We start from the raw sequence: 24,884 nt of genomic DNA, 5'->3' as shown, positions 1-24,884 counted from the left end.
GAAATAAAAAGATTCGAACGGATACCCGACGGATTAAAATTAGTACGTGAATAAGCATGATTATGATCTTTCTGATGGGTAGGATTCTTGATCAAGCGATCGTTAACTGAAAAATGGGCATTGTTCGATACTCTACTAGGCAAATTCCGGAAACGACTGTTATCGTAACGGATATAATCTTTCATCTGCCTGGCACGAGCCTCGACGACTCGCTTACGCGGAGGGCGAGCCTAAAAATTGGATTTATGATTGCCCCCACAATTTGCGCATATGAACTTATCGGTATCTTCCTTCACTGGACAGACGCTCTTAGCGTGAGAAGAACCTCCGCAAATCATGAATCATCCATGCGGCAAGTTTTTGTTCCATGACCCCACTTTTGGCACTGACGGCACTGAGTGGGGTTCTGGAAATTTCCTCCAGGTTTCTGGAAATGTTCCCATGTCAAACGGACATCGAACATAAGTCTAGCATTTTCTAAAGCTTTAATATTATTTTGATCTTTTTTGTTATTAATATTCATGATAAAGCCCTTTCCTAACAATGCCAGATTGGGTTCTCTATTTAATAATGATTACTTGGACTGGGAAAAATCCAAGTAAATCATTTATTCCATATCTGTCCTCTTCAGGTGCCTTAAAGTCATTTGAGAGACCTCTCAAGACGACTTTGAACAAACGTTCAGTTTTGTCGTCATAAGTAAAAAAAAAATGTGTTTCTTCTCTTCAAGTTTTTTGAGAAGAAGTTCGCGATCTTTAAGAGTATCCGGCAAAACGCGACAGTCTCCTTTCTTTGCGATTTGGAAGGAAACCTTGATTCCCCTTTTGGAGTTCAAGATCTCCTGCCTAAATTCTCCAAATTCAGATCAACTGACCACGATAGGCGGTACTCTTTGTTTCCTCACTTGAATAAAAGAGCCTAGAGACTGCTCCGGTTTGGTGTTCGGAAGATTTGTCTAGAGAGCATCGAACCGATTGCTCATTTCGATAGATATACCTGGATATATGACGTCGCAAGTGACTTTTATGCCGACTCTTCATCAACCGGAAATCCCAAAGGTTGGTTGGTTGGTTTGACTTTATTAACGAGAATTTTAGCCCTGGGCTAGTTCATCTCGGGACCAACGGCTTTACTTCCCTTCCGAAGGAAGTCGTCACTATAACTTTTTACGTCATAAATGACTATGTCGGGGATGGGATTCGATCCCAGGTCCTCGGCGTGAGAGGCAGGTGTTCTAACCACTACACCAGGTCCGTCCCCAAATCCCAAAGGAAAATCATAAGAAAATGATTTTCTAACTGAAAAATTGAATCAAATGATTGATGATATTCAAAACCACCACTATGGCTGAAGCCGTCCAAGTTGGTGTGAAACTTACTAATAAAATTGTTATTGGATTACGTTTCTTTAATGGATCTAAATAATTTAATAAATATTTTAAATTGGAATGCTCGTTCTTTGAATTGTAAAGATGACGAGCTGTTAAATTTTCTAATAGCTTATAACATACATATGGCAGTTATAACTGAAACTTTTTTGAAACATGAATCCAAACTAAAATGAGATCCAAATTTTTTTGTTTATCGTAATGATCGACTTGATGGGGCATGTGGAGGAGTTTCAATCATCATTCATAGGCATATTAAACATCAACTTTTTTCGTCATTTGAAATCAAAGTTTTTGAAACTTTGGGTGTTTCTATTGAAACTAACTACGGTCAAATATATTCCGGTGGAATCCCAGTAAACACAAAATCGTATACGATAGTGCATAGTTGTATAAAAGTGGAAGCGAACGATCATGTGTTTTCTGGGATAGTTCTCGAGGCATTCCTGATTAATTTTAGATGCACTGCTAAACGAATATCTACCACTGTATATGCGAAGCTTCTTCAAAAACATATATGCAATCGTTTGAATCTATTCAAAATCAATTTATTTACAGGACGCATATAAGCATTCAAGGAAACTAATCAGCTTAAACAGACATATTAGTAATGTTGATCGATCTTAACGTAGCTCTCCCCATGTGGATGGTGAGCATGTCCATTGCGTTGAACATGAGCCTGGAATCCTCCCTTGTGATCCGAGCTGTAATCAACCACACGATGGGTACCATCAGCTTCATCCAAGGTGTACTGACCCTTCACAACATCCCCGTCACGGGTTTCCCAGGCACTCTTGTGATCGTGGGTGTGTCCATCCTTAACTCCATACTCGAACTTGTACTTCGGATGCGAATGATGATATTCCTCATGATGATAACCGTGATCTCCTCCGTAGTACCGAGCGGAGGCAACAACAGCCAAACAGGCAACCAAAGCGATGATCTGAACGAAACCCAACTTAGCCTTAATCAGAGGTCAAATTTCAAAACCAATGCTATTTACCTTGAGCATTTTGGATCTCCTGTGTATGGTCGATACTTGAAATACTGTTTGCTGAAATGCTTTTTGTGAACTGATGTCAGATCCAATTAAGCAAAGAACTTTTATACGACTCAATGTTTTTGCTCAATTTTCATTTCCATCTTTCTACCATGATTCTGCTTCCACACCCGAAAGTTGCATGTTGCGGTAGGTCAGTTTTTCCGTTCGCGCTTCGCTGTATTGCGACCGGGGGAAATGAATACCAATTTTCAACGGACAGTCAGACAATTATTTACTTTGCCGGATATGTCAACGGTTATTGAGGGAAAATGGAACTTGGTTGCTGTTCATGATGAATGTAGAGTAATATAGTAAGTTGACAATGGAACGATAATTAAAGTTTTATGTTTTCATTGATTCAATTTCTAACTGAACTTGACTTCAATCAATTTTAATTCTCAAGAGCACCCTTCGAAAGGTACAGTCGCGAAATAGCTGTAATTGTCAAATCAAATTTTGCAAAGCAATTGAAATGGAGAAAGCAAAGAAACGTAAGGTTAAATGGTGAATCAAAAGAACATGCTTTATGTGATTTTCTAAGAGTACTTATTTATTTCAAAGTATGTCGCCAGCAAAATCTTTAAACATAACACCAAATACGAATCATCTAGTATAAGGTAATGATAATAATAATGAATCTCCCATACAATATAAAAGTTTTATGATGGTTACAGTTCGACATCAGTTCACAGCAAACAATCAGCCAAATAGCATTCTAAACACAAAAGATCCAACATGTTTAAGGTAAGTTAAAAAGACTTCGTTATTAGACAACTGATCAAATTTGGATTCATTTCATTCAGATCATTGTTCTGGTAGCCTGTTTGACTGTTGTGATCTCTGCTCGGTACATTGGAGGAAATCATGGTTATCATCTTGAGAAACACCATCAATTGAAGCCGAAGCTCGACTATCATCAAGAGGATTATCATCACTCGCACCCAAAGTACAAATTCAGATATGGTGTTAAGGATGGGTACACTCACGATCACAAGAGTGCCTGGGAACATCGTGATGGAGACGTCGTTAAGGGACAGTATACTCTGGACGAAGCTGATGGAACGCATCGTGTGGTTGACTACAGCTCGGACCACAAGAGTGGATTCCAGGTTCATGTTCAGCGCACCGGACATGCCCGACATCCGCACGGAGAGAGCTATGTTAAGATTGATCAACACTACTAATTGAAAGACTGAAAAGTATCGATGGCGATCTAGGCATTGTATCAAAACTGTGATAAATATATGTTCATTTTAAGGAAATGTTTTAATTCTCTATTCCTCAATTTAACATTTTTAAAGATTCTAAATGGATCAATGCACGAGTTCACTCATTGACGTTTGAGCGGCGCCGTGTTGTTTACGGGACCATGGTAACGAGTGAATTTGGCACTGCTCAAACGTCAAATCAGTGAACTCATGCATTGATAAAAATATATCTATAAAGAATTGCTGGAAATCATACAGATTTAAAAAATATTTTCTGAAAAAATAAGTGATACATATGATAAATGGTTTTTAAAACTCAAAATTATGATTTAAATTTGGCAACACAGGACGGCTTTTTCACACCACTAACACGGGGGTGACCCATTTCGCAAAAAGACGTTTCGCATAAGGACGCCTCACATACGGATGTTTTGCATAAAGCAGTTTCGTATAAGAACATGTAGCATTTTTATGAAGGCATTTTGCGAAACGTCCCTCCCCCATTAACACGCATACGTATGCAGTGATAGCTGGCTTAGTAGTATCGAACCTGCTTCCTGATCGGAAAGTCAATTGGTCAATTGGTCGGTGTTCAGTCAGACCGAACCAAGCGCTTTTTATGATTTCAGGAAAACGTACTCCAAACATTCAAAATAACAAAATATTTGCATTATTTTTCGTAATGTTATTACTCATCTATTTGATGAAACATTTGTATCGAAATAGAGCAGAATTGTAGTAGTACTTGAATAATCTTTAAAAAGCCAAAAAATCATCTAGTTCGGTCTGTCTGAAAACCGACCAATTGGTCGACGTTAAATCAGACTGGACCAAGTGCTTTTCAATGATTTTTGTAAGTCGTACTGTAAGCATTCAAAACAACAAAGTAGTTACTTTTTTTCCTGTAAAATTATAACTTATTTATATGACAAAACATCTGTATCCAAATATCATTGGAAGATTAACATTGATGGAGTTTTTGATTTATTTATACAAGGCCAAAAAATCATCTAATCTGGTCTGTCTGAACACCAACCAATAATCTGTCGGAGCATTTGAGAGTTTTTTTTCACGCTCTTGCTGAACGAATTTACAGATTTTCCACCAAACGTTCAGTTTTGACATTACGGTATAATTTTAAAGGAAATGTTTAAAATCATTTAATTGCTAAAATGGTTCTCCCCATAACATTGCTATTTTATGTTGACTTTGTTTAATGAATTTATAGTTGACCAATTCGAAATTTTATTTCTTAAGTTTAGATTGGGACGCATTAGAAAGAAAAAAGCATTAATTGATAAAACTCTTCGTAACTAAACTTCAAAACAAACACCTAGTTAGGAAAGAATTCAATTAGTTCAATTGTTCAAACCATGAACGTGGATTCGTTCATGGTCCCAGACAACCAAATGTCGCCTAAGAAATCACTCAAAATTGACGTCCATCATTTGGGGGAGGGAGGGGTCTAAAAATGTGTGACAATACATGTGTTACGTATTGGAAAAAGCTTGACAGAGGGGGCACGATGAGTTTAGAGATCCTAAAAAAACAATGAACATCATATTTGAATCTTCCATAAGAATTTACGCGGTTTCTTCGCATAACACGCTATGTTTGAGTTTATTTGTACATTGTGTTTCGGTCCATGTACACGCACAAAGTTAGTCGAATCAATCCGCAGCAACTGTCATTTCATATACCGTTTTGATTCGAATCCCGGACAGCTTCAAATTCCGGACACTCTACTTTGTATGGGAAAGATTTCACTCGAAATGTTTCAAAATGCGCCGTTAATTGCAATCCAAGAAAATTTACAACGTTCAACTAGTTTTGAAGTCTTTCTAACGGTTTAGTGCGTTTAATTAATGATTCGACTATTCTGATTGTGTTTTTCAAGAGCTGTCCGGAATTCGAATCAAAGTGTCCGGAATATGGAACAAAAGTGTGGTTGTGTCCGGAATAAAAATCATGAAAAGGCCGAACATTTTTATTGAATAAAGTGAATTACAAATGTGGAATCCACATCTTCTCCTACCATTCGAAATTTAAGTGTTTGTAAGGCCTGATAACGCTGAAGTTTTGTACAGAACGATTCAATTTATATGTGTAGTGACTAGTTGTACTTCACTGAAGCCTTAAGTGTCCGTAATATGAATCAAAACCGGTATTAACCCTCTAATACCCATTTTTTTTCGATCTTAACATCATTTTTCGTTATCTAAAATCGTTCTAAACACGTTTTGGGCAAAGATTTATTTTTATTTGCGAATTTGTGAATTTTGGTTTTCGATTTTCATATTTTTTAATTTTGAACATCCCTAGTCATTTCCATTTTTTCTTGTAAACTCTTCTGAATACTGATTATTGGTAATAATAAAACTTTAAGTTTTGATGGTGCTTTTGAAAATATTAAATTTTTTTTCCTGGAGGATATTTTATTTTCCGTGTAAAAAAAATATAATATCACCAGGCTGTTCTTCTGTGATAGGTTTATTGTAGAGAAATATAAGAGGTACGATTTTGTGTATTACACGTTAAATAAACCCCAAAAAATGTAAGTTATACAAAAATTCAATTTTTTAAACTTGTTTTCAAAAAATACAAAAAAATTCAAAAGTCAAAAAAAAAACATTTCTTATATGCGTGTTATGTCCAGGTTCAAGCCAAAAATAAAATCATTTTGATTTCTGATTTATGGAAAAATAACACAAAATTCCAAAGTGTACCCCATCTAAAGGCGAGGTTGGGTATTAGAGGGTTAAGCCACACAAGATTACAGTTTGATTCACAAAAATGCCATTTTTCTGCATATAAAATTATCGTCTCAACTTTTGTACTATAAGGCCTTTTTTATTTTTCCAAAAATCTCAAAACCAAAAATTCTTGTGCTTTAATGAATTAAAAACTGGATCAATCGATCAATAAAATCACAATTAAAGAGAAACTTCAAAGTTTCAGTGCAAGTGTCTTAAAGGTGAATTGTCGAGTGATATAAAATGGCCTTCAGTGAATTCACCATAACTTCGTTACTTTCTAACAAATTTTCAGCACCATCATCTTTAAAATAATGGTCTATAAAATTTTCAAAAACTTTGCAGAACACCAAATATGTCTAAAATCAGAACGAGTTTTATTTAAAAGTATTTTTCTCCAAATTTTTCCTCATTTTACCAAAATTTGTATCTTTGTTTGTCCATAATTTCATAAATACTCAACCGATTGCCAATCTTATTGCATGCTTTTGAAGCTTTTTTAATTGTTTTTAATCTATTATACAACACATTTCAATAAAAAATTGTGTTGACCAAGCTATTCCACAAGAAAACTGCAAAAAAAATAACATGATTTTTGAACAAAAAATTCCCTTTTTTTTAATATTTTTGCCAGTTGAACAATATCTCTAAAGCTGAAACTGGGTTTTCTCATTTGTCAAATCTTTAAAAAGGACTTTGCAACAATTTTTTGAATAATTTTGAAACTAAAATTTTTTGCTCGTGTAAAAAATATACAGTCGCCTCTCCACATCTCGATATCGAAAGGACCATCGAGATAGGGAGAGATCAAGACAAAGAACATTTTTTTTTTATGAATACTAGATTAATAAACACTCCGTTGCCAAGAAAGTAATACACAAACAAACGTCATTTAGCGCTCCTAATTTGTTTAGAATCCCAAAACTTTGGTCTAGTTACCTTCGATATTAGTCATATCGACTTACAGAGAGAAAATTGAGAACGAAAAATGAACAGAAACACATAGAGATATGGAGATATCGAGGTGAGGAGGATAGGAGGATGAGGATGAAGAGTGAAAATGTAGGCAGATTGAAGGGACTTATGAAATCATCGACATAGGGAGAGATATCGAGATGTAGAACATCGAGATGTGGAGAGTCGACTGTATGCACTATTCAACTCGTAATTTAAACAAGATGCTTTATAAACTTAAGTTTTATAGAAAAAATGCAATTTCCGTTAAAAATAAACTTAAATAATTAAAAAAAATGTTTTTTTTAATTAAAAACCGTGTTACTTTTTGTAAAATAGCTCAGTCAAAACCATTTAAAAGATTTTTGTTGTATGAACATTTTGAAAACAACTAAATTTTTTTCAAAAACATGTAAAAAGATTTGGAATCGATTGAGTATTAATGAAGTTATGCTCAAACATAGATGATTTTTTTAAGCAAAATGAAGAAAAGTTTGGAGAAAATTATTTTTAACTAAGACTTGAGACAAATTAAAAGTTCTACAAAGTTTTCATAGATTGAATTTTGAAGATAATGGTGCTAAAAGTTTCAAAATTGGTTAGAAAATAATGAAAAAAAGAAAAACTTCCCTTAAGGCCTTTTTTATAACTTGAAAATTCACCTTCAACTTGTCTAAATCTCAAATTTTTTTTTAGCTCAAACTGGTCAGTCATTAGAAATGAGATCGGCAATGGAAGTGTGAAAATAAGTGAGAGTTGTTCCACAGCCTTTAATTGTCCATGGAAGTTCATGTGGATTTTTTTTTTGAAATATGTTTAAAATCATCCTTTAACAACTTGTTACATAAATAACTATTACGGTACTACATAATTCAATGCAGGAGAGTAGACATGATGTTAAAAAAAGGATTTTAATAATAAAACATTTCTTTAAATTGAACATATATTTACAACAATTTTATACAAAGCCTAGAGTGGCATCGATAGTTATCAGTCTTTCAATTAATAGTGTTGATCAATCTTAACATAGCTCTCTCCGTGCGGATGTCGGGCATGTCCAGTGCGCTGAACATGAACCTGGAATCCGCTCTTGTGGTCCGAGCTGTAATCAACCACACGATGGGTTCCATCAGCTTCGTCCAGAGTATACTGTCCCTTCACGACGTCTCCATCACGATGTTCCCAGGCGCTCTTGTGATCGTGAGTGTACCCGTCCTTAACGCCGTATCTGAATTTGTACATCGGGTGCGAGTGATGGTAATCCTCTTGATGAATGTCAAACTTTGGATGGGAATTATGGTATTTCTCAAGATGATAACCATGAGCTCCTCCAATGTACCGTGCGGAAACCACAGCGGCCAAACAGGCAAACAGAACGATGATCTGGATGAAATAATTTCACTTGAAATTATTGGTCAATATATTAGAACATTTCTGCATACCTTAAACATTTTGGATCTCCTGTGTAGGAATTACTGTGTGTCTGATTGTTTGATGTGAACTGATGCTGGACTAAAAACAACGAAGGACTTTTATACAAATATGGGGCATTCCTATTACTTTTCGTTCGTTCGTATTCACTATCATATTTTTTCTAGGGTTTTGTAGGTCTCTGAATGTTTTACGTTATATGTTTTCATTGGTCATTGCTTCGCTATATTTAGTAAATAAAAATAAATCGAAAAAAAGGTTCTCTTGTATTCCCATTTCACTTTTTGCTTTTTTTTAATAGCTTCATTTTGTTTGGAGGTTTAAGATATATATTGACACCATTGCTTTAAGGATGCATACGAAATGCAGTCAAGCTCATCAGTTAATTCATTTGCACTTGACGTGTAATGATCCAATTAACATATTACAGTTAATCTATCTGTCCTTGTTAATTGATCACCGATGCACCCTCATAAATCGTTTCCCATTTCTCGCATTTTTGGTTTACATATCTGACAAGTAAATGAGTAAATACATAATAGCCAACTCAAACCGCCGAAAATTGGCATTAATTTCCACTGGTCACAATACAGCGAAGCGCGAACGGAAAAAACTGACCTACCGCAACATGCAATTTTTGGGTGTGGAAGCAGAATCATGGTAGAAAGATGGAAATCGGATCGAAATCGCCAACCCGTATAAAAGTTCTTTGCTTAATTGGATCGGACATCAGTTCATTAAAAGCATTTCAACAAACAGCAATTTCAAGTGCTAACCATTCACATGAGATCCAAAATGTTCAAGGTAGGTAGAATGGGTTACGAAAAATGACCTCTGATTAAGGCTGAGTTGATTCGGTACAGATCGTCGCTTTGGTTGCCTGTTTGGCAGTTGTTGCCTCCGCTCGGTACTACGGAGCAGATCACGGTCATAATCACGAGGATTATCATCATTCGCATCCGAAGTATAAGTTCGAGTATGGAGTGAAGGATGGACACACCCACGATCACAAGAATGCCTGGGAAACCCGAGATGGAGATGTTGTGAAGGGACAGTACACCTTGGAGGAAGCCGATGGAACCCATCGTGTGGTTGATTACAGCTCGGATCACAAGGGAGGTTTCCAGGCTCATGTTCAACGTAATGGACATGCCCACCATCCACACGGAGAGAGCTACGTTAAGATTGATCAGCATTACTGATAAAATAGTTATAAAAAATTGGATTCTATCCCATTACCCCGAATGCCATTTCCCCGATTGCCATCACCCCGAATTCCATTACCCCGAATGTACCATTACCCCGAATTCCATCACCCCGAATGCAATTTCCCCGAATTTACAATTATCATGACATGATGATATTGATGACATTTCCCCGCGATATTGGAATTCGGGGTAATGTCATTCGGGGTGATGGGACGTTCGGGGTTTTGAAATTCGGGGTAATGGCGTTCAGGTTAATGGGATTCAGGGTAATGGGGTAGAATCATAAAATTGATATCTGTAAATAAACCTTCTCATAGATTGAATGCAAGCTTTTTTTTTTTGTTAAAAACGTAATTTACCGTTTTGATTCATATTACGGACACTTAAGGCCTCAGTGAAGTATAACTCATCTAAAATATATAATATAAATCCTTCTGTATGGTTCACACGCTTTATATTGCATTTCATACAGTTAACTTTCAGATGAAGAATGAAGTTTTTGCTTCCGCTAATGAAAATTTTCAAATAATTAGAAATGTGTGGATTTTTCATGATTCTTATTCCGAACGCTTCCTTACTTTTGCCTCATATTCCGGACACTTTTGGTTGAATTCCGGACAGCTCATGAAATACATAATAGATAAGTGAAATCATTAATTGAAATTGGCAAGCCTCTAAAGCGGTGTCTAAGGCAGTTGAGCATCATAAATTTTCATAGATATCTATGGATAATGTTGGCTGAAACGAGCCCCAAAAGTGAGAACATTTGAACGTAATATGAATCAAAACGGTACATATACTCCGTTGGGGCCTTCCTTAGCCGAGTGTATCATAACACTAATCTAAGAAGCAGGCTCTGTCCCAGTGACGACGTAATGCCAAAAAGAAGAAGAAGAACGTTTGGTCAATGTTTCATATATGAAACTGGCCTGCGATTAAACTCGTGACGTTCTGCTTATTAGGCAGAAGCTGTTACTATAAGACCACCGTTCCATTTAGAATAGCTCCTGTGGAAATGTAGTTAAAAATAACTACAAAAGCTTAATTTGATTTTCTGATACAATTGCTGTAAACATTTCCTGTAAAATTCCTGGAGAGATTTGAAAGAATATATTTTAACGAATCGCTGGTGGATTTTTTAGTATCACTCGAGAAACACTAGAATGTGTACTTATTAGAATTCTCTAATCCATAAAAAAAATCTATGAGCATTCAAGAAGAAAAAAAACTTGCCCTTTTCAAAATACATGGCTGTCTTGGTAGCGTTATCGAAAAATACGCCTAGCCGTTCCCATAGGGGACGTTAGCCACAAGTAAGGACGTTTCAAGTAATACTGTTTCATATGGTATGCCCTCTTCAACATCTAATCCAATTTTTCTCGCCGTTCCCTTACGGTACCTATCCATCTAGTATTCATTGCTTTCTTCTCTATGCTCCCTCTTACTTCGCGCAAAATAGACCGATATGCCGGTAAACAAATTAAACATAAAACATAATTTGTGATAAATCCTGGTCGATTATATAATCCAAAGAGTAATTCTATGTTAAATCACTTGATAAAATAGTAAAACATCCTTCAGAATGAGTGCTGGAATAATATAAGAAATACACGGAAAAAATCTGATTACATTATATAAGTGCATTCTGAAACGATAACATCAAAACTCTTTGGGAGATCTTGTCTCCAAAACAGAAATGTACCTTGGGATAATATAATTGTAAAAACCAATGATACTCACAGTGTTAATACGAACCAAACTAAGTTAATTTGGCCGTTTTTGTAGGATGTGTAGCGTTGAGTTTTAAAAGTATACATGGTAAACCTTATACCTATTCTTCTAGCTGAGAGATGTTTGACTCCCAAAATTACCTTCCTTCTCTTCTGATTGTGCCACTGGTTCTTTATCTCGATAAGTACCCATACACGATAGTCCCTTCAAAATCATGTTAGGAAGAAATAGTTGTACTCAATTTTAAACCGTTTCTAGATTTCACAAACGTTTTTTAACACTTCAGACTTCTGACACGAAATAAATTGACATTTGTATTCTACAAGAAGTTCAGTAAACTAAAGCAAAAAAACAAGATAAATAGGGTTGTCCGAATAAGAACATAAGAGATCCGAATTGGAACAGGGTTGGACCATATCGAACATTTTGAAGAATTTTGTTCAAACTTGTCTAGTCTGGTCCTAGATAGAGAAAGCACAAAACTCTCTGAGAGAAAAGTAAGCGCGCTGTATCAGGCTTTCACGAAAACTTTTCATACAGTTTATCGTGCTTAAAAATATGGCCTTGAAACTGTTATTAGGTCCATTGGACACCATGTTTCCTTGATTGTTTATTCATATTTACTTGAGATTTTATTTGTTACAAGTGTACTATAAGTTATGAGTGTATGTAATCACGGCTGATTTCAGTTTAGGGATTTAAAGACTTGTTGAATTTTCGGCAGCTTTACACTCTTCGTCGTGGAAAGCGTTCTAATATTTTCATCATTGTTTTTTAACAGGAGTACAACTCAAAGCTCAAACGATTTTACCGACAAAAAACCCCATAATAAAGACACAAAATCTGTTAAAAATACAGTTTGACCATTTCACAAAAATGGAGAGTTTTTAGGAATGCCAGGAATTATCATACGTGTTCCTCTCATTACGATTCCTGCCATTTAAATAATGAGTCAATAAGTGATTCTTCCGTAGTACAGGGCAACGGTTTTTGTCCAATAACCAAACGACGCTTTTTACTAAATTAAGTTTGTCTGAATACATTGCACATTGATTCCAAAGCCATACCTAGGGAGACAAAAATGTTTGCGCCTAAACCGTCAATTCGGGATAAATGGTGTCTTCGGTAAAATAAATCGTCATATTTTCAGACACATTTTTCAGCGATATAGTATTAGGATGACCAGCATGGATTAGGAGATCAGACTATAAACTTTTTCGCTGATGTAAAAATGTTCAATGTTCTACAATGTTCAGGAATAAACAATTTGGAGCAACTTCGGCGAAGAACCGAAATTTAGGATGATTAAAAATAATCCGTTTTTTTTTCTTCAAAACTTTTTTTACAAATTTTTTTACGAAAACTTTGCTCCGAGATCTATTGATAACGCAACTTTTTCCCGTAGAAACTACTATTCTATCTCTTATGATACAGTTATCAGAGATTTTCTCCGATAAAATTATTGTTTCTAAATATTGATATCCCTGAAAGCCGTAAACGGATCTTAAATCTTTTAACACCATTAGAAAGATTGTCTTTTAATCTGGTGATGGCGGGAAAATGCATTTCCGTTTTAGTAAATATCATAGCACGTCAGATTACTGCAATATTGACTGATCGGTTGACAGTTTGAGATATTATGGAAGCTTGATTTAAAGATTGTTTGATCCATTTCACAAAATATTTTATTCTCTAGTAATGTTGGTCGATCTTAACGTAGCTCTCCCCGTGTGGATGGTGAGCGTGTCCATTGCGTTGAACATGAGCTTGGAATCCTCCCTTATGATCCGAGCTGTAATCAACCACCCGATGGGTTCCATCGGCTTCTTCCAAGGTATACTGACCCTTCACAATATCTCCATCACGGGTTTCCCAGGCACTCTTGTGATCGTGGGTGTGTCCATCCCTAACTCCGTACTCGAACTTGTACTTCGGATGCGAATGATGATAATCCTCATAATGATGACCGTGATCTCCTCCGTAGTACCGAGCGGAGACAACAACGGCCAAACAGGCAACCAAAGCAATGATCTGAACAAATCAAACTTATATAAGGTCAAATATTGAAACCAATTTAACCTACCTTGAACATTTTGGATCTCCTGTGAACGGTTGGCACTTGAAATGATGTTTGTTAAAATGCTCTTTGTGAACTAATGCCGGATCCAATTAGGCAAAGAACTTTTATACGAGTTGGTGGTTTTGGTCCAATTTCGATTCCATCTCTTTCTGCTTCCAAACCCATACGGAGCATGTTGCGGTAGGTCAGTTTTTTCGTCCACACTTTGCTGTATAGTGGCCAGTGGAAACGAACACCGCCTTCCAACGGGTTGAGTTGGCTTATTATTTAATTTGTCGGATATGTAAACCAAAAGTGAGAGAAATGGAAAACGGTGCAACAGTGAACAATTGAAAAGAATTTAAATGAGCTGACAATGGACTGATAAATTACCAATTATAAATTAATTGGATTATTACATGTCAAGTGCTAATGTCATTCAGCCATGAGTATGAGTAAATGATTTAATTTCGTTTAGATTTGAAGGGATATCCGAAAAGATTGTCAATAAGCAAACCGTAAATGACAAACAGTAAAAAGAATAAATTTTAAAAACATAAGGTGAAATGGGTGTTTATGAAACCTGTTTCTATATAACCAATAACATCTTAATATGTAAAACATCCAGATCCCTAGAAACCAAAGAAGCAATTAGATATCGAATACGGACAATAATTGGTATGCCCCAATTCTGTATAAATGTATAAAATGAATTTAATCCAGTATCAGTTCACAGTAAGCAATCAGTAAGACAGCACAGGAGATCCAAAATGTTCAAGGTTGGTGTAGCGGATTTCATATGTAATTCGATCTTAAATCAAAATTCAAATATTTTATTCTAGATCATCACTTTACTTGCCTGTTTGACCGCTGTGGTCTCTGCTCGGTACATCGCTGGAGATCATGAGAAATACCATCACTCACATCCGAAGTTCGACTATCAGCATGAGGATCATCATCACTCGCACCCAAAGTACAAATTCAGATACGGCGTTAAGGATGGGTACACTCACGATCACAAGAGCGCCTGGGAAACCCGTGACGGAGATGTTGTGAAGGGACAGTATACTCTGGACGAAGCTGATGGAACCCATCGTGTGGTTGACTACAGCTCGGACCACAAGAGTGGATTCCAGGTTCATGTGCAGCGCACCGGACATGCCAGACACCCGCACGGAGAGAGCTATGTTAAGATTGATCAACACTACTAGTTGAAAGTCTGATAACTATATATTTGTATAAAAACTGTTGTAAATATATTTAAACAATAATTAAATCTTGTAAAATTGTTATATTATAATTATCGTACAGTATTAGGACGGGCACTACTGAAATGTGTCAAAATGCCCTGATGTCTACTCATAAAAAGGATGCCCAATAACACTGCGGAACACGTTTTTGTCTCCAGCACCAAAATACCGCTATTCATTTAATTAAGGGTTGCTGAATCCATTGCCGTTTTCAGAAATACCATAGCACGTCTAGTTTTTGAGATATTGACTGTTGAAAATGCAAAAAATGACTATTTCAGCCAACTTGCATGCAAGTTTGCCAGCTTGTAAGGTAATATATTGGCTTAATTTGCCACAGAATTCAAACTTTATGTGTATAGCAATACTTATCATCAAAGTTTATATTACTTTCGATACGGAAAAGTTATTTTTTGATGGTTTAGAGAATTGTTGTATTTTGCCATATAGAAGAAACACAGAATTTTGTATGGAGACTGCAAGCATGTTGAAAAAATCGGTTTAATCGGAATTTAATCGCGCAATTTCTATCAAATTATGTCTGAAATGAAAGTTCAAGTTCTGTTTAGAATGTTTGGTGGATTAGATTACAAAAAAGTATGATAAATTGTACATTAAATTTCATGTAAACATTAATAAAACCAGTGTTTTATACAACTTTGGTGACTTGTAGCTAAAAATTGTGACGTGCTGGAACATTTCTAAGAATGGCACCAGATTCAGCAACCCCAAATCTACTAGAGACACATAATTTGATCCTTGAGACACGCAAAAATGTCATTTTTGTTACGCTGTGTAATCATTGGCAGCCCAAATAGTCGTAGCGGTAAACGAACAGCTAGTCAGCAACACCTAGCTAAGGATCGTGGGTTCGAGTCCCATCGGTCTTGGATCTTTTTGTGAAGGCAATATTTTCGACTTCCCTGGGCGTACCTTTCACACGATTTACACAGGCAAAAATTGTTAGTTGGCGAAGAAAGTTGTCAGTTAATATCTATGGAAATGCTCATAAGAACACTGAGGTGAGAAGCAGGCTCTGTTCCATTTAGAACGCAACGCCTGAAAGAAGAAGAAGAACCACGCACCAAATGGAAGTTAAGGTTCCATTTTTTCAAGCTTAGTTGAAATAAGTATGAAATTTTCGGCTCATACATTATCTACTGTTTGGGTCAAGAAATTCGTTGTTCGCGTTCAATTAAGCTTAGAATTTCAAAATAACTAATCAGAGCGGACAATATTGTAAAAGGTTGTATCATGATAATATTTGATGCAATTGGTGTTTTAACTTAGCAGATTTGCTAAGCTCATGAATTACTGCTTTTAATTTCTTCTTAGTCCTTGAGCGAGTGCTGCACAGCGCATGCATATAAGGGTGCGACTTATATTTCGAATATTCTGAAAATCAAATATTTGTGTGCTCTTCTGAATTTTAATCACATAAAAAAGCAAACCTCAAATTTAGAGCAGAAAATATAAGTGGGGGTGCAAGCGACTTGAAGGTGAATTTTCAAGATATGAAATATGACCTTCAGTGAAGTCTTCATAACTTTATTATTTTCTAAACAATTTTGAAACTCTTGATGCCATTCTCTTCAAAATTAAATTTATGAAAAGTTTATAGAATATCAAATTTGTCTAAACTAAAAACTAGTCTTAGTTAGAAGTTCAGTCATCCCTCCATGAGACGATGTTCCGTTACTCGATATCGACTAATCGGACCATAATAAAAACATTAAATCATGGTTACTATGATCGTCCCTTCAAACAGCTTTCCAAAGAATAGCTGTTCCATGACTCGATATTTCCATGAGTCAATGGTCCCTTGAATATCGACTCATGGAGGTTTGACTGTAGTTTTTTTATTCTTCCTTTTTTTACTAAAAAAAAGTTTGTTTCACCATAACTTCATGACTACTCATCCAATTCCAGATGATTTTGAAGCTAATTAAGTTGTTCTCAAACTGTGTCACGGTGTGTTTCGTAGAACAAGTTTATTACAAAGAATAGGTAAGTCTGAAACTTCTCCACAATAAAGTCTAGGTTTCTCGCGTTCATTTGCTGCTAAAACCAAAATAATCGGTCGGGGGGTCCAGAGTATTTTTTTTTTGTTTGATTTCGAGAGACTTGCACATATGTTTGAATTTGCCTATCTATGTGTTTATGTACATTAGGGCGGTTCAAAATTAAAAAAATGTTTGAGTATTCAATCTCACATATGTTTCTTACTATCCTTACTATAAAAATAGTGTTCTGTGAAATTCGCAACTTTGTACGTGGTGATTTAAGGTGGCCCAAAGACAATGTAGGTTCATATGGAAATTACTATGAAGAAATTTTGAGGTATGTTCCAAACATGCTTGTACTGTAATTTAATACAAACTTATTATCCCATTGTAAAAGCTCATTCTTCAAACCATAATAAAGAAATTTGCTGAAGAGAGAAATTCAATTCGACAGATAGCAGAAAAGATATTCATGAGTTTGTTTGCTATTATTTAGCTCAACCCCTCTACCGGCAGCTTCATTTTTTCAGTACAAAAATATATTTGAATCGCGATAACTTTTTTGTTTCTCTATATTTTTCCACCATTTTTTCACAACTTCTCAAAAAATTCTTCTACTTTTGGAATCTATGTCGGTATTGACCATTGGTCAACTGGTTTTAAAAATATTTCGGTGTTCCTTGGGGGACCAACACTTCCCATATAAAATTTCAATATGATGTTTTAAGAAGTTTTCAAGATCTCGTTACGGCTAGAGTGGTACCAAAAACATAAAAGCTCATTGCTCAAAAACAGTTACACCGATTTGTTTAATTTCTTCATTATAGACTTTCATCAAAGTTTAGTTTTGAAAAGCGAATAACCGAATATGAGAAAAAATCTGTAGCCAGAGATAATTACGAAAGTTATGGCTATGCGTCGGTCCCCCAAGGAATTTTGGAATATCTCCGAATATAGATGACCAATGCTCAAAACCGATACAGATTCTGAAAAAAAGAGAGTTTTTTGAAAAGTTGTGGAAATTTTTTTCAAAAATATTGAGAAACAAAAAAGTTATTGCGATTAAGTGTGTTATAACGACATTGTAAGGGACCGTCGCAATAGGGAAAAGTCGTTATAGAGAATAGATATAGCATTGAAATATTTTTCATGGGACTGAAAAATGTCGCTATAGAGAGCTTTTGTCGTTATAAAAGTTGTCGTTATAACGAGCTTCGACTGTATTTTGAAAAAAAAAATGAAGCTGCCGGTAGAGGGGTTAATATGGGGTTAAGGTACTGCAAACAAGTACAAAAATCCCAAACCCATTTTAGCCTCATGATGTTAATTTCTGATCTTTTCATAAGCACTGTGCCATTAAGAAAATAACATAAAAAATATAAGATTTGAAACTTCTCAAATACCATCCAAATTAGCGTATTTTTCAGCACCATAGGGCAAGTATATAACATGCCTTATAACAAGGTTTATCACATGCGAAGCCCTCTACTAGTTAATTCGAATAACTGAAATTGTGTTGTTTGAAAGGCGGATAAGTCACTTTTGTATCTAGGGGTCATGCACAAATGACGTCACGCTCCAAGGGGGGAGGGGGTTAAGCCATGCATGACAAGCCTTACAAAATTATCGGAGGACTCATACAAAAAGTGTGACAAAGGGGGGGGGAGGGAGTCGAAAAAATTGAAATTTAGCGTGACATAATTTGTGTACCATCCGCTACGAGTAAAAAGAGAAATCTCGCATAATTTATGATCTCGCCCTAAAAGCCATAGCTTGTTATTACTGAGCAAACGAATGGATTTACACATTATTTCACAATGCTACGAAGAAGAGAAGATCCTCCTCTGTCTCCCAGCGGTGACAGTTTTTATTTTGGTCCGTTTATCTGCTAAATAACAACGAGCTACACACTCGGTTATCAATGGTTTTGAGAGTGAATATACATAGAAGCCAAACATCGAATTTTCAAAAGCACAGGGCTAGAGAAGCAGACAACCGGTAACTCACTGGTTACTCGATGGTGGCGACTAATCAATCAAATGTTCAACGCAAAAGGTTGTCAGGTTCTCAAGATACAAATCTACAAACAAGCTCTTGAAAATTCGAGGTTTGATATCGATGCATCTCACCTATTAAAAATATTTCCTAATAATTTCTTACATCATTAAGACCAATTTAAGTACGTATTCAAGGTTTTTCGTGGACAATAACTAAAATGACGTTTGAGACAGTTTTGCAATTATGCGTATATCATATGTCATATATGCTTATTACAGCTCTTTTCAGCAAGAACAACTTTACCTTCCAAGCCAAGGTGTTCAAATGGTTTGATCTTGCAGTTTGTCCCGTATCTATGTTCAACGCAATATGTGTCGGTATAAAAACACATATCCATGAATACTTCACACGAAATTTATTTTGATTTTGGTCGCAAATGAAAGAGCAAAGTCTAATTGTTTTTAGTTCGAAATTTCAAACTTACCTATTTTTTTGTAATAAAGTTACCCCACAAAGACACCGTGTGTGTATACAACAAATATAATTAAAAATTGTTTTGACTTAATAATTTATTACAAACTACTCAGAACATGATTTTTTATGAAAAAAAAATCAAATTTCTACGAATTGTCGATTTGTTTTTCGGAAATTACATTTTTATTGTTTAACTGACGTTTATAACATATTTTGTCATAACTACGAGTGAGGAGGGCAGTATCAAACATGTCGCGCGTCGGTCGAGTGAAAGTGGAAAAAACCCACGATCGCTTAGTTGTGTTTGATCCTTCGACCTTGGCGCTTGCTCTTGCGGGGGCTGGCGATGAGGGCAGGATCAAACATGTCGCGCGTCGGTCGAGTGAAAGTGAAAAAAACCGCGATCGCTTAGTTGTGTTTGATCCTTCGACCTTGACGCTTGCTCCTGCGGGGGCTGGCGATGAGGGCAGGATTAAACATGTCGCGCGTCGGTCGAGTGAAAATGAAAAAGTGGCGTGATCGCTTAGTTGTGTTTGATCCTTCGACCTTGACGCTTGCTCCTGCGGGGGGCAGCGATGAGGGCAAGATCAAACATGTCGCGCATCGGTCGAGTAAAGTGAAAAAGTGCCGCGTTCGATTGGTTCTTTTTGATCTTTCGACGTTGACGCTTGCTCCTGGGCAGTGCGTCAAGAAAGCCTGAGCAGTCGTCAGTTGTTTTCCCTCTCGGGTCGCGCGCCTAATTTCTCTGAGTGCTTTTATATAGCCGAGCAAACGAGTGAAGCTGAAAGTGGATTGTTGCTGCTCAAGGATGACGGATCAATTGGTGAGCTCGTTTCATGCTACTATTTCTAATCTATAAAATACGTTTGACTGCACCTTTAATCGTTACAATGGTGAGACGTAAATATGATTTTTCAACAAACTCACTGTGTCACTGTGAGTGTCGATATAAACTCTGATTCATAAATTATTTATGACTAAACTTTTTTTTTTCAAAACTCCTTTTTCTTTTTACCTTTATTTTTTTTATTAAAACAACTTTGAATGGTTCGACACTACAAGTGTAGGCTTACAAAAGGTTCACTTTATTCAACAAACTTTGAAAGGTTCGTCACCTCAAGTGTCGGCATAATTTTTCTCAAAATAGATATTGTTCATATCAAATGAAAATATTATATTTAAATATGAGCATGTTTATATCTCACAAATTATTTATCATGGTCTAATCGCTTATCAAAGTGAATCCTGTGACCCAACGATCCTCCCCATTAACAAACATCCCTCCCAGTAACCTTTGTGGAGATGCAGAGGCAAACACGGTCTCCAAATAGCAAAGGTTACACACTAACATTCCTTCCTCCAATCCCACCTGACTGCAAGGACGTGGCCGGCGCCGTTATTGACCATGTATAAATAGAGGCACTGAATTATGCACACTGAAGAAGATTATGGCCAATCCCAGCCGAACTTCTAATTGATTCTTTGTGCATTTTCACTGACTTCGGTCAATCACGGAATAGCAACCATTGATATGTGTAGTCAGTCTAAGCTAAGCTAAGCTAAGCTATTTTGTCATAACTACGAGTGGAAAGCACATATACAGTAATTTCCCGATTTTGTCAGCCCCATGCTGCATTAAGGGTTGACAAAATCAAGAAAGAGCTAAAATCAGGATAACATTTTCGACTTTTTTTCAAGTTTTATTTTATCTTAGTCCGTTTTATGATATCTATATAAATAAAAATGGAATGGTGTTTGTATGTCACGAAATGGCTTACGAACGAGTCAACGGAATTGAATGATTCTTTCTCCATGTTGTTCTTCAAGGGTTCCGACGTGTTTGTGTGAATAAAATTCTCAGGCTTTTTACCGGGAAAGTTGAAAAAACGAGAGTGAACGGAACTGTCATTTGGTATGGGACAATCCATAGCGTTTTTCAGCCTACTTGATGGCAAGACAAAGTTTGCCGGGACCACTAGTTGTTAATATAAACATTATTTTTTTACTTCCATTTTCTATATACCATAATCCAAGGTAACATTGATAAGTTTATTGGACAATTATTAATAATTTCAAATTAAAAAAATCAATCTTTTGATGATTGTATAGACGTGAACAAGTCATAATTGACTTCATGCACCCAATATTGCCAGTATAGATGTGTTTAGTCCAATTAAAATAAATATAAATTTTAGGCTGACAAAATCGGAAAAAGGATGCTAATATCGGTGGTAGACAAAATCGGGTCGAAAAGGAAGCTTAAATCGAGGGTTGATAAAATCGGGTCATTACTGTACTTTAAAAAAATGCTAAAATATTTTGGTTATTAAAGTAAAATTTTTTTCTGAGAATTTTTGAAGGTTCAACAAATGAGAAAAAATGATTTAGCTAAAGTTTTAACGTTTAACTGACAAAAAATTGAAAAATATGGTATTTGCTGTTGACAATTCATGTTTTTGGATAGTTTTTTAATTAACTTAGTCCAAACTATTTTTTAATTTTTTTTGCTGTATCCACAGTTCAGAACCTACTTAATTTGCTTTAAGAGCATGTAACAGATAAGCAATCGGTTAAGTATTCAAGAAGTTATGCTCAAGTAACGATAATTATTTTTTGTAAAAAGAGGAAATATTTGGAGAAAACTACTTTTAATCAACTAGGTTTTGATTATAGACAAATTTGGTATTCAACAAACTTTTCATAAATTTAGTTCTAAAATTGATTAGAAAATAATAAAGCTATGAGGACTTCACTGAAGGTCATGTTTTATAACTTGAAAATTCACTTTTAAGTCGCTTGCGCCACATCTAAATCCTAATATTTTTGGCTCAAAATCTGAGGTTTGCCTTTTAATGTGATTATCTGAGCATTCGAATTTTTAGAATGCCTTTTCAAAAAATAAGCTGCACGCTAATGTGATTGTAAAGAAGTTCTGATCTATGCCTATCTTTCAATAACTAAAACAGTAATTCCTCGATAATTCCCGAAACGATATCTACGACGACGTTTTTTTTTTTTGCAACTGGGCACCCGAAATAGCCGTTATGGACAACACGATCCGATCAGGTTTATGATGTCTCAGTTCAAAGAAGTGTACGTTTTTTTTGAATTTGACGTAAGAGCCACAGAATTTGGGCGTCGAGCGAATAGTCAATCAAGGAGATAATTTTAGCATGTGTACTGTAATTTTTGTTTGTATTATTGTTCACCTTTTAGTTATTTTCAAGTGTAGCTTTATGTTAAGAGCTTGTGGGGTTTTAATGCATATTTGTACACGGTTACTACTTATTTTATATCTGCTTTTCCCCACCACACTTCATGGAGACATATTTGTCAGATGAAAAATATTATATAAAATAAATAAAGAAATGAATAACGTAACTCGATTTTTATTTTCGTTACGTTATATCTAGGTTACGTTAATTCGAAGCAAAATATTTTATTTCTCCATATTTCGTATAGGATGTATTTTTTTTTTCATGAAATTGATCTGAAATCTGAAATTGATATTATTCACTTGGCAGGTATTTTCAGCCTTTCTTACACTTTAAAAAAATTTCCTGTGTTTAAATTTCTTTTTATTATTATGTCTCTATTGGAGTACACCTCAAAGAAATGTTTTCCGGAAAAATCTTTGGATGAATTCTTTATTTTTTATTTGTAAACCTTTTCACTTATAATGTTGAATATCAGATCTCAATAAGTTATGCAAATTAAGATGATTATCAATGCAAATATATAACGATAACTTGACATGCTCTTTTTTACCCGATTTGACCCACTGACCCATTGAAATAACTCCGGCCACAGGAATATTTCCGAGTTCCTCCGACCACTTCTAGCAACTAGATATGTGTACCAGTATACTGACAAAAACAAATTTGAATCCATAAAGTTTTCGCTGAGCAGTTTTAGCATTTTTACTTTCACTCAGGCCTATACGTGTTAACAAACGAGATAGTCAACTAAGCAAAATTGTTTGTTGAGTTGACAAAAATGATTGTTGAACAAACAAATCTGATTAACAGAGTGACAACTATCATGATTTTAGAACTAACAAACTTTTCGGGTTTGACAGAATTATTTGTTGGTCCTGAGAAGGCAAGTAAATTTTTCAAATTATTGATGGTCGTATAATCTATTTCTCTACGTGAATGGATTTTTGTGCTAATAGGTATTTTTATATTCCACACTTATACGCCTTCCTAAACCGAGTGGTTAGAGTCCGCAGATACAAATCAAAGCAACACTGAAGGTGTCTGGGTTCGATTCCCGGTCGGTCCAGGATCTTTTCGTAATGGAAGTTTTCTTGACTTCCCTGGGCACAGAGTATCATAGTATCTGAGACACGATATACAAATGCAAAAACTTTGGCAAAGAAAGCTCTCAGTTTAAACAGTGTGAAACTCCATGAAAAAGATGTATGTGATGATGCCTGAAACAGACAAAGAATATTTTGATAAATTTGGAAAACGTTGAGATTGAATTGTTGGAGGAATCAAGAAAAACTGTTCTACAAATAACATAGCTTCTGCAAACAACATTTTTTAAGAAACCTTTCTAAATCATTTTAAAACAGTTCATAATTTCATAAAAATAAACAGGAGATATCCTTACTGTAAAAAAAAGATTCACTATGGATCTCCGTAGGTATGCAATATCTTTTCTAGTCGAAAACTTGCAATGATACTATATAAAGCAAATAAAATTACGCAAACTTATTCTCTTCCCGTTTTTTGTTAGAAAATATCTTTAAAATCGTTTTCAGAAAAGAACTGTATTTACAAACTTATTTTTCAAAACACAACAGGAACTATTTATTAGTAGTGCTGATCGATCTTCACGTAGCTCTCCCCATGTGGATGGTGGGCATGTCCATTGCGTTGAACATGAGCCTGGAATCCTCCTTTGTGATCAGAGCTGTAATCAACCACACGATGGGTTCCATCGGCTTCCTCCAAGGTGTACTGACCCTTCACAACATCTCCATCTCGGGTCTCCCAGGCACTCTTGTGATCGTGGGTGTGTCCATCTTTAACTCCATACTCGTACTTGTACTTCGGATGCGAATGGTGATAATCCTCGTGATGATGACCGTGATCTCCTCCGTAGTACCGAGCGGAGGCAACAACGGCCAAACAGGCAACCAAAGCGATGATCTGAACAAATCGAACTTAGCATTGATCTAAGGTCAAATATTGAAACCAATTCCACCTACCTTGAACATTTTGGATCTCCTGTGAATGTTGCCGGCACTTGGAATGCTGCTTAATGAAATGCTTTTTGTGAACTGATGTCAGATACAATTAAGCAAAGAACTTTTATACGACTCGGTGGTTTTGCTCAATTTTAATTTTCATCTTTCTACCATGATTCTACTTCCACA

General features: G+C 35.7%; 4 protein-coding genes across 6 annotated transcripts in view; 1 reads left to right on the top strand and 3 right to left on the bottom strand.

Moving 5' to 3' along the window:
- Positions 1-24,884, bottom strand: part of LOC5571331 — a 270,749-nt gene that overhangs the window by 16,682 nt on the left and 229,183 nt on the right. The gene's annotated exons all lie outside the window — the stretch shown is intronic.
- On the bottom strand, positions 1,944-13,874 carry LOC5566838 (cuticle protein 19). Of its 3 annotated transcripts, none has more exons than XM_021843268.1 (2): positions 13,798-13,874; positions 1,944-2,330 (listed from the first exon to the last, which is right to left on the bottom strand). In XM_021843268.1, the coding sequence occupies exons 1-2, from the start codon at positions 13,804-13,806 to the stop codon at positions 1,992-1,994; spliced, it is 348 nt and encodes a 115-aa protein (XP_021698960.1). In that variant the 5' UTR covers positions 13,807-13,874; the 3' UTR covers positions 1,944-1,991. The 3 variants fall into 3 exon arrangements, with proteins under 3 accessions (XP_021698960.1, XP_001659624.1, XP_001651248.2); XM_001659574.2 differs by lacking the exon at positions 13,798-13,874 and adding an exon at positions 2,391-2,450; XM_001651198.2 differs by lacking the exon at positions 1,944-2,330 and adding an exon at positions 13,384-13,745 and having other exon boundaries at positions 13,798-13,863.
- On the top strand, positions 9,520-10,087 carry LOC5566839 (cuticle protein 19). The gene is made up of 2 exons (XM_001651199.2): positions 9,520-9,579; positions 9,639-10,087. The coding sequence occupies exons 1-2, from the start codon at positions 9,559-9,561 to the stop codon at positions 9,975-9,977; spliced, it is 360 nt and encodes a 119-aa protein (XP_001651249.2). The 5' UTR covers positions 9,520-9,558; the 3' UTR covers positions 9,978-10,087.
- On the bottom strand, positions 24,260-24,778 carry LOC5571336 (cuticle protein 19). The gene is made up of 2 exons (XM_001659568.2): positions 24,717-24,778; positions 24,260-24,657 (listed from the first exon to the last, which is right to left on the bottom strand). The coding sequence occupies exons 1-2, from the start codon at positions 24,723-24,725 to the stop codon at positions 24,319-24,321; spliced, it is 348 nt and encodes a 115-aa protein (XP_001659618.1). The 5' UTR covers positions 24,726-24,778; the 3' UTR covers positions 24,260-24,318.

This window comes from Aedes aegypti, chromosome 2, assembly GCF_002204515.2.
Source record: "Aedes aegypti strain LVP_AGWG chromosome 2, AaegL5.0 Primary Assembly, whole genome shotgun sequence".
Taxonomy (NCBI): domain Eukaryota; kingdom Metazoa; phylum Arthropoda; class Insecta; order Diptera; family Culicidae; genus Aedes; species Aedes aegypti.
The sequence above is the reverse complement of the archived record's forward strand: the minus strand, read 5'-3'. Positions and strand labels throughout refer to the sequence as shown.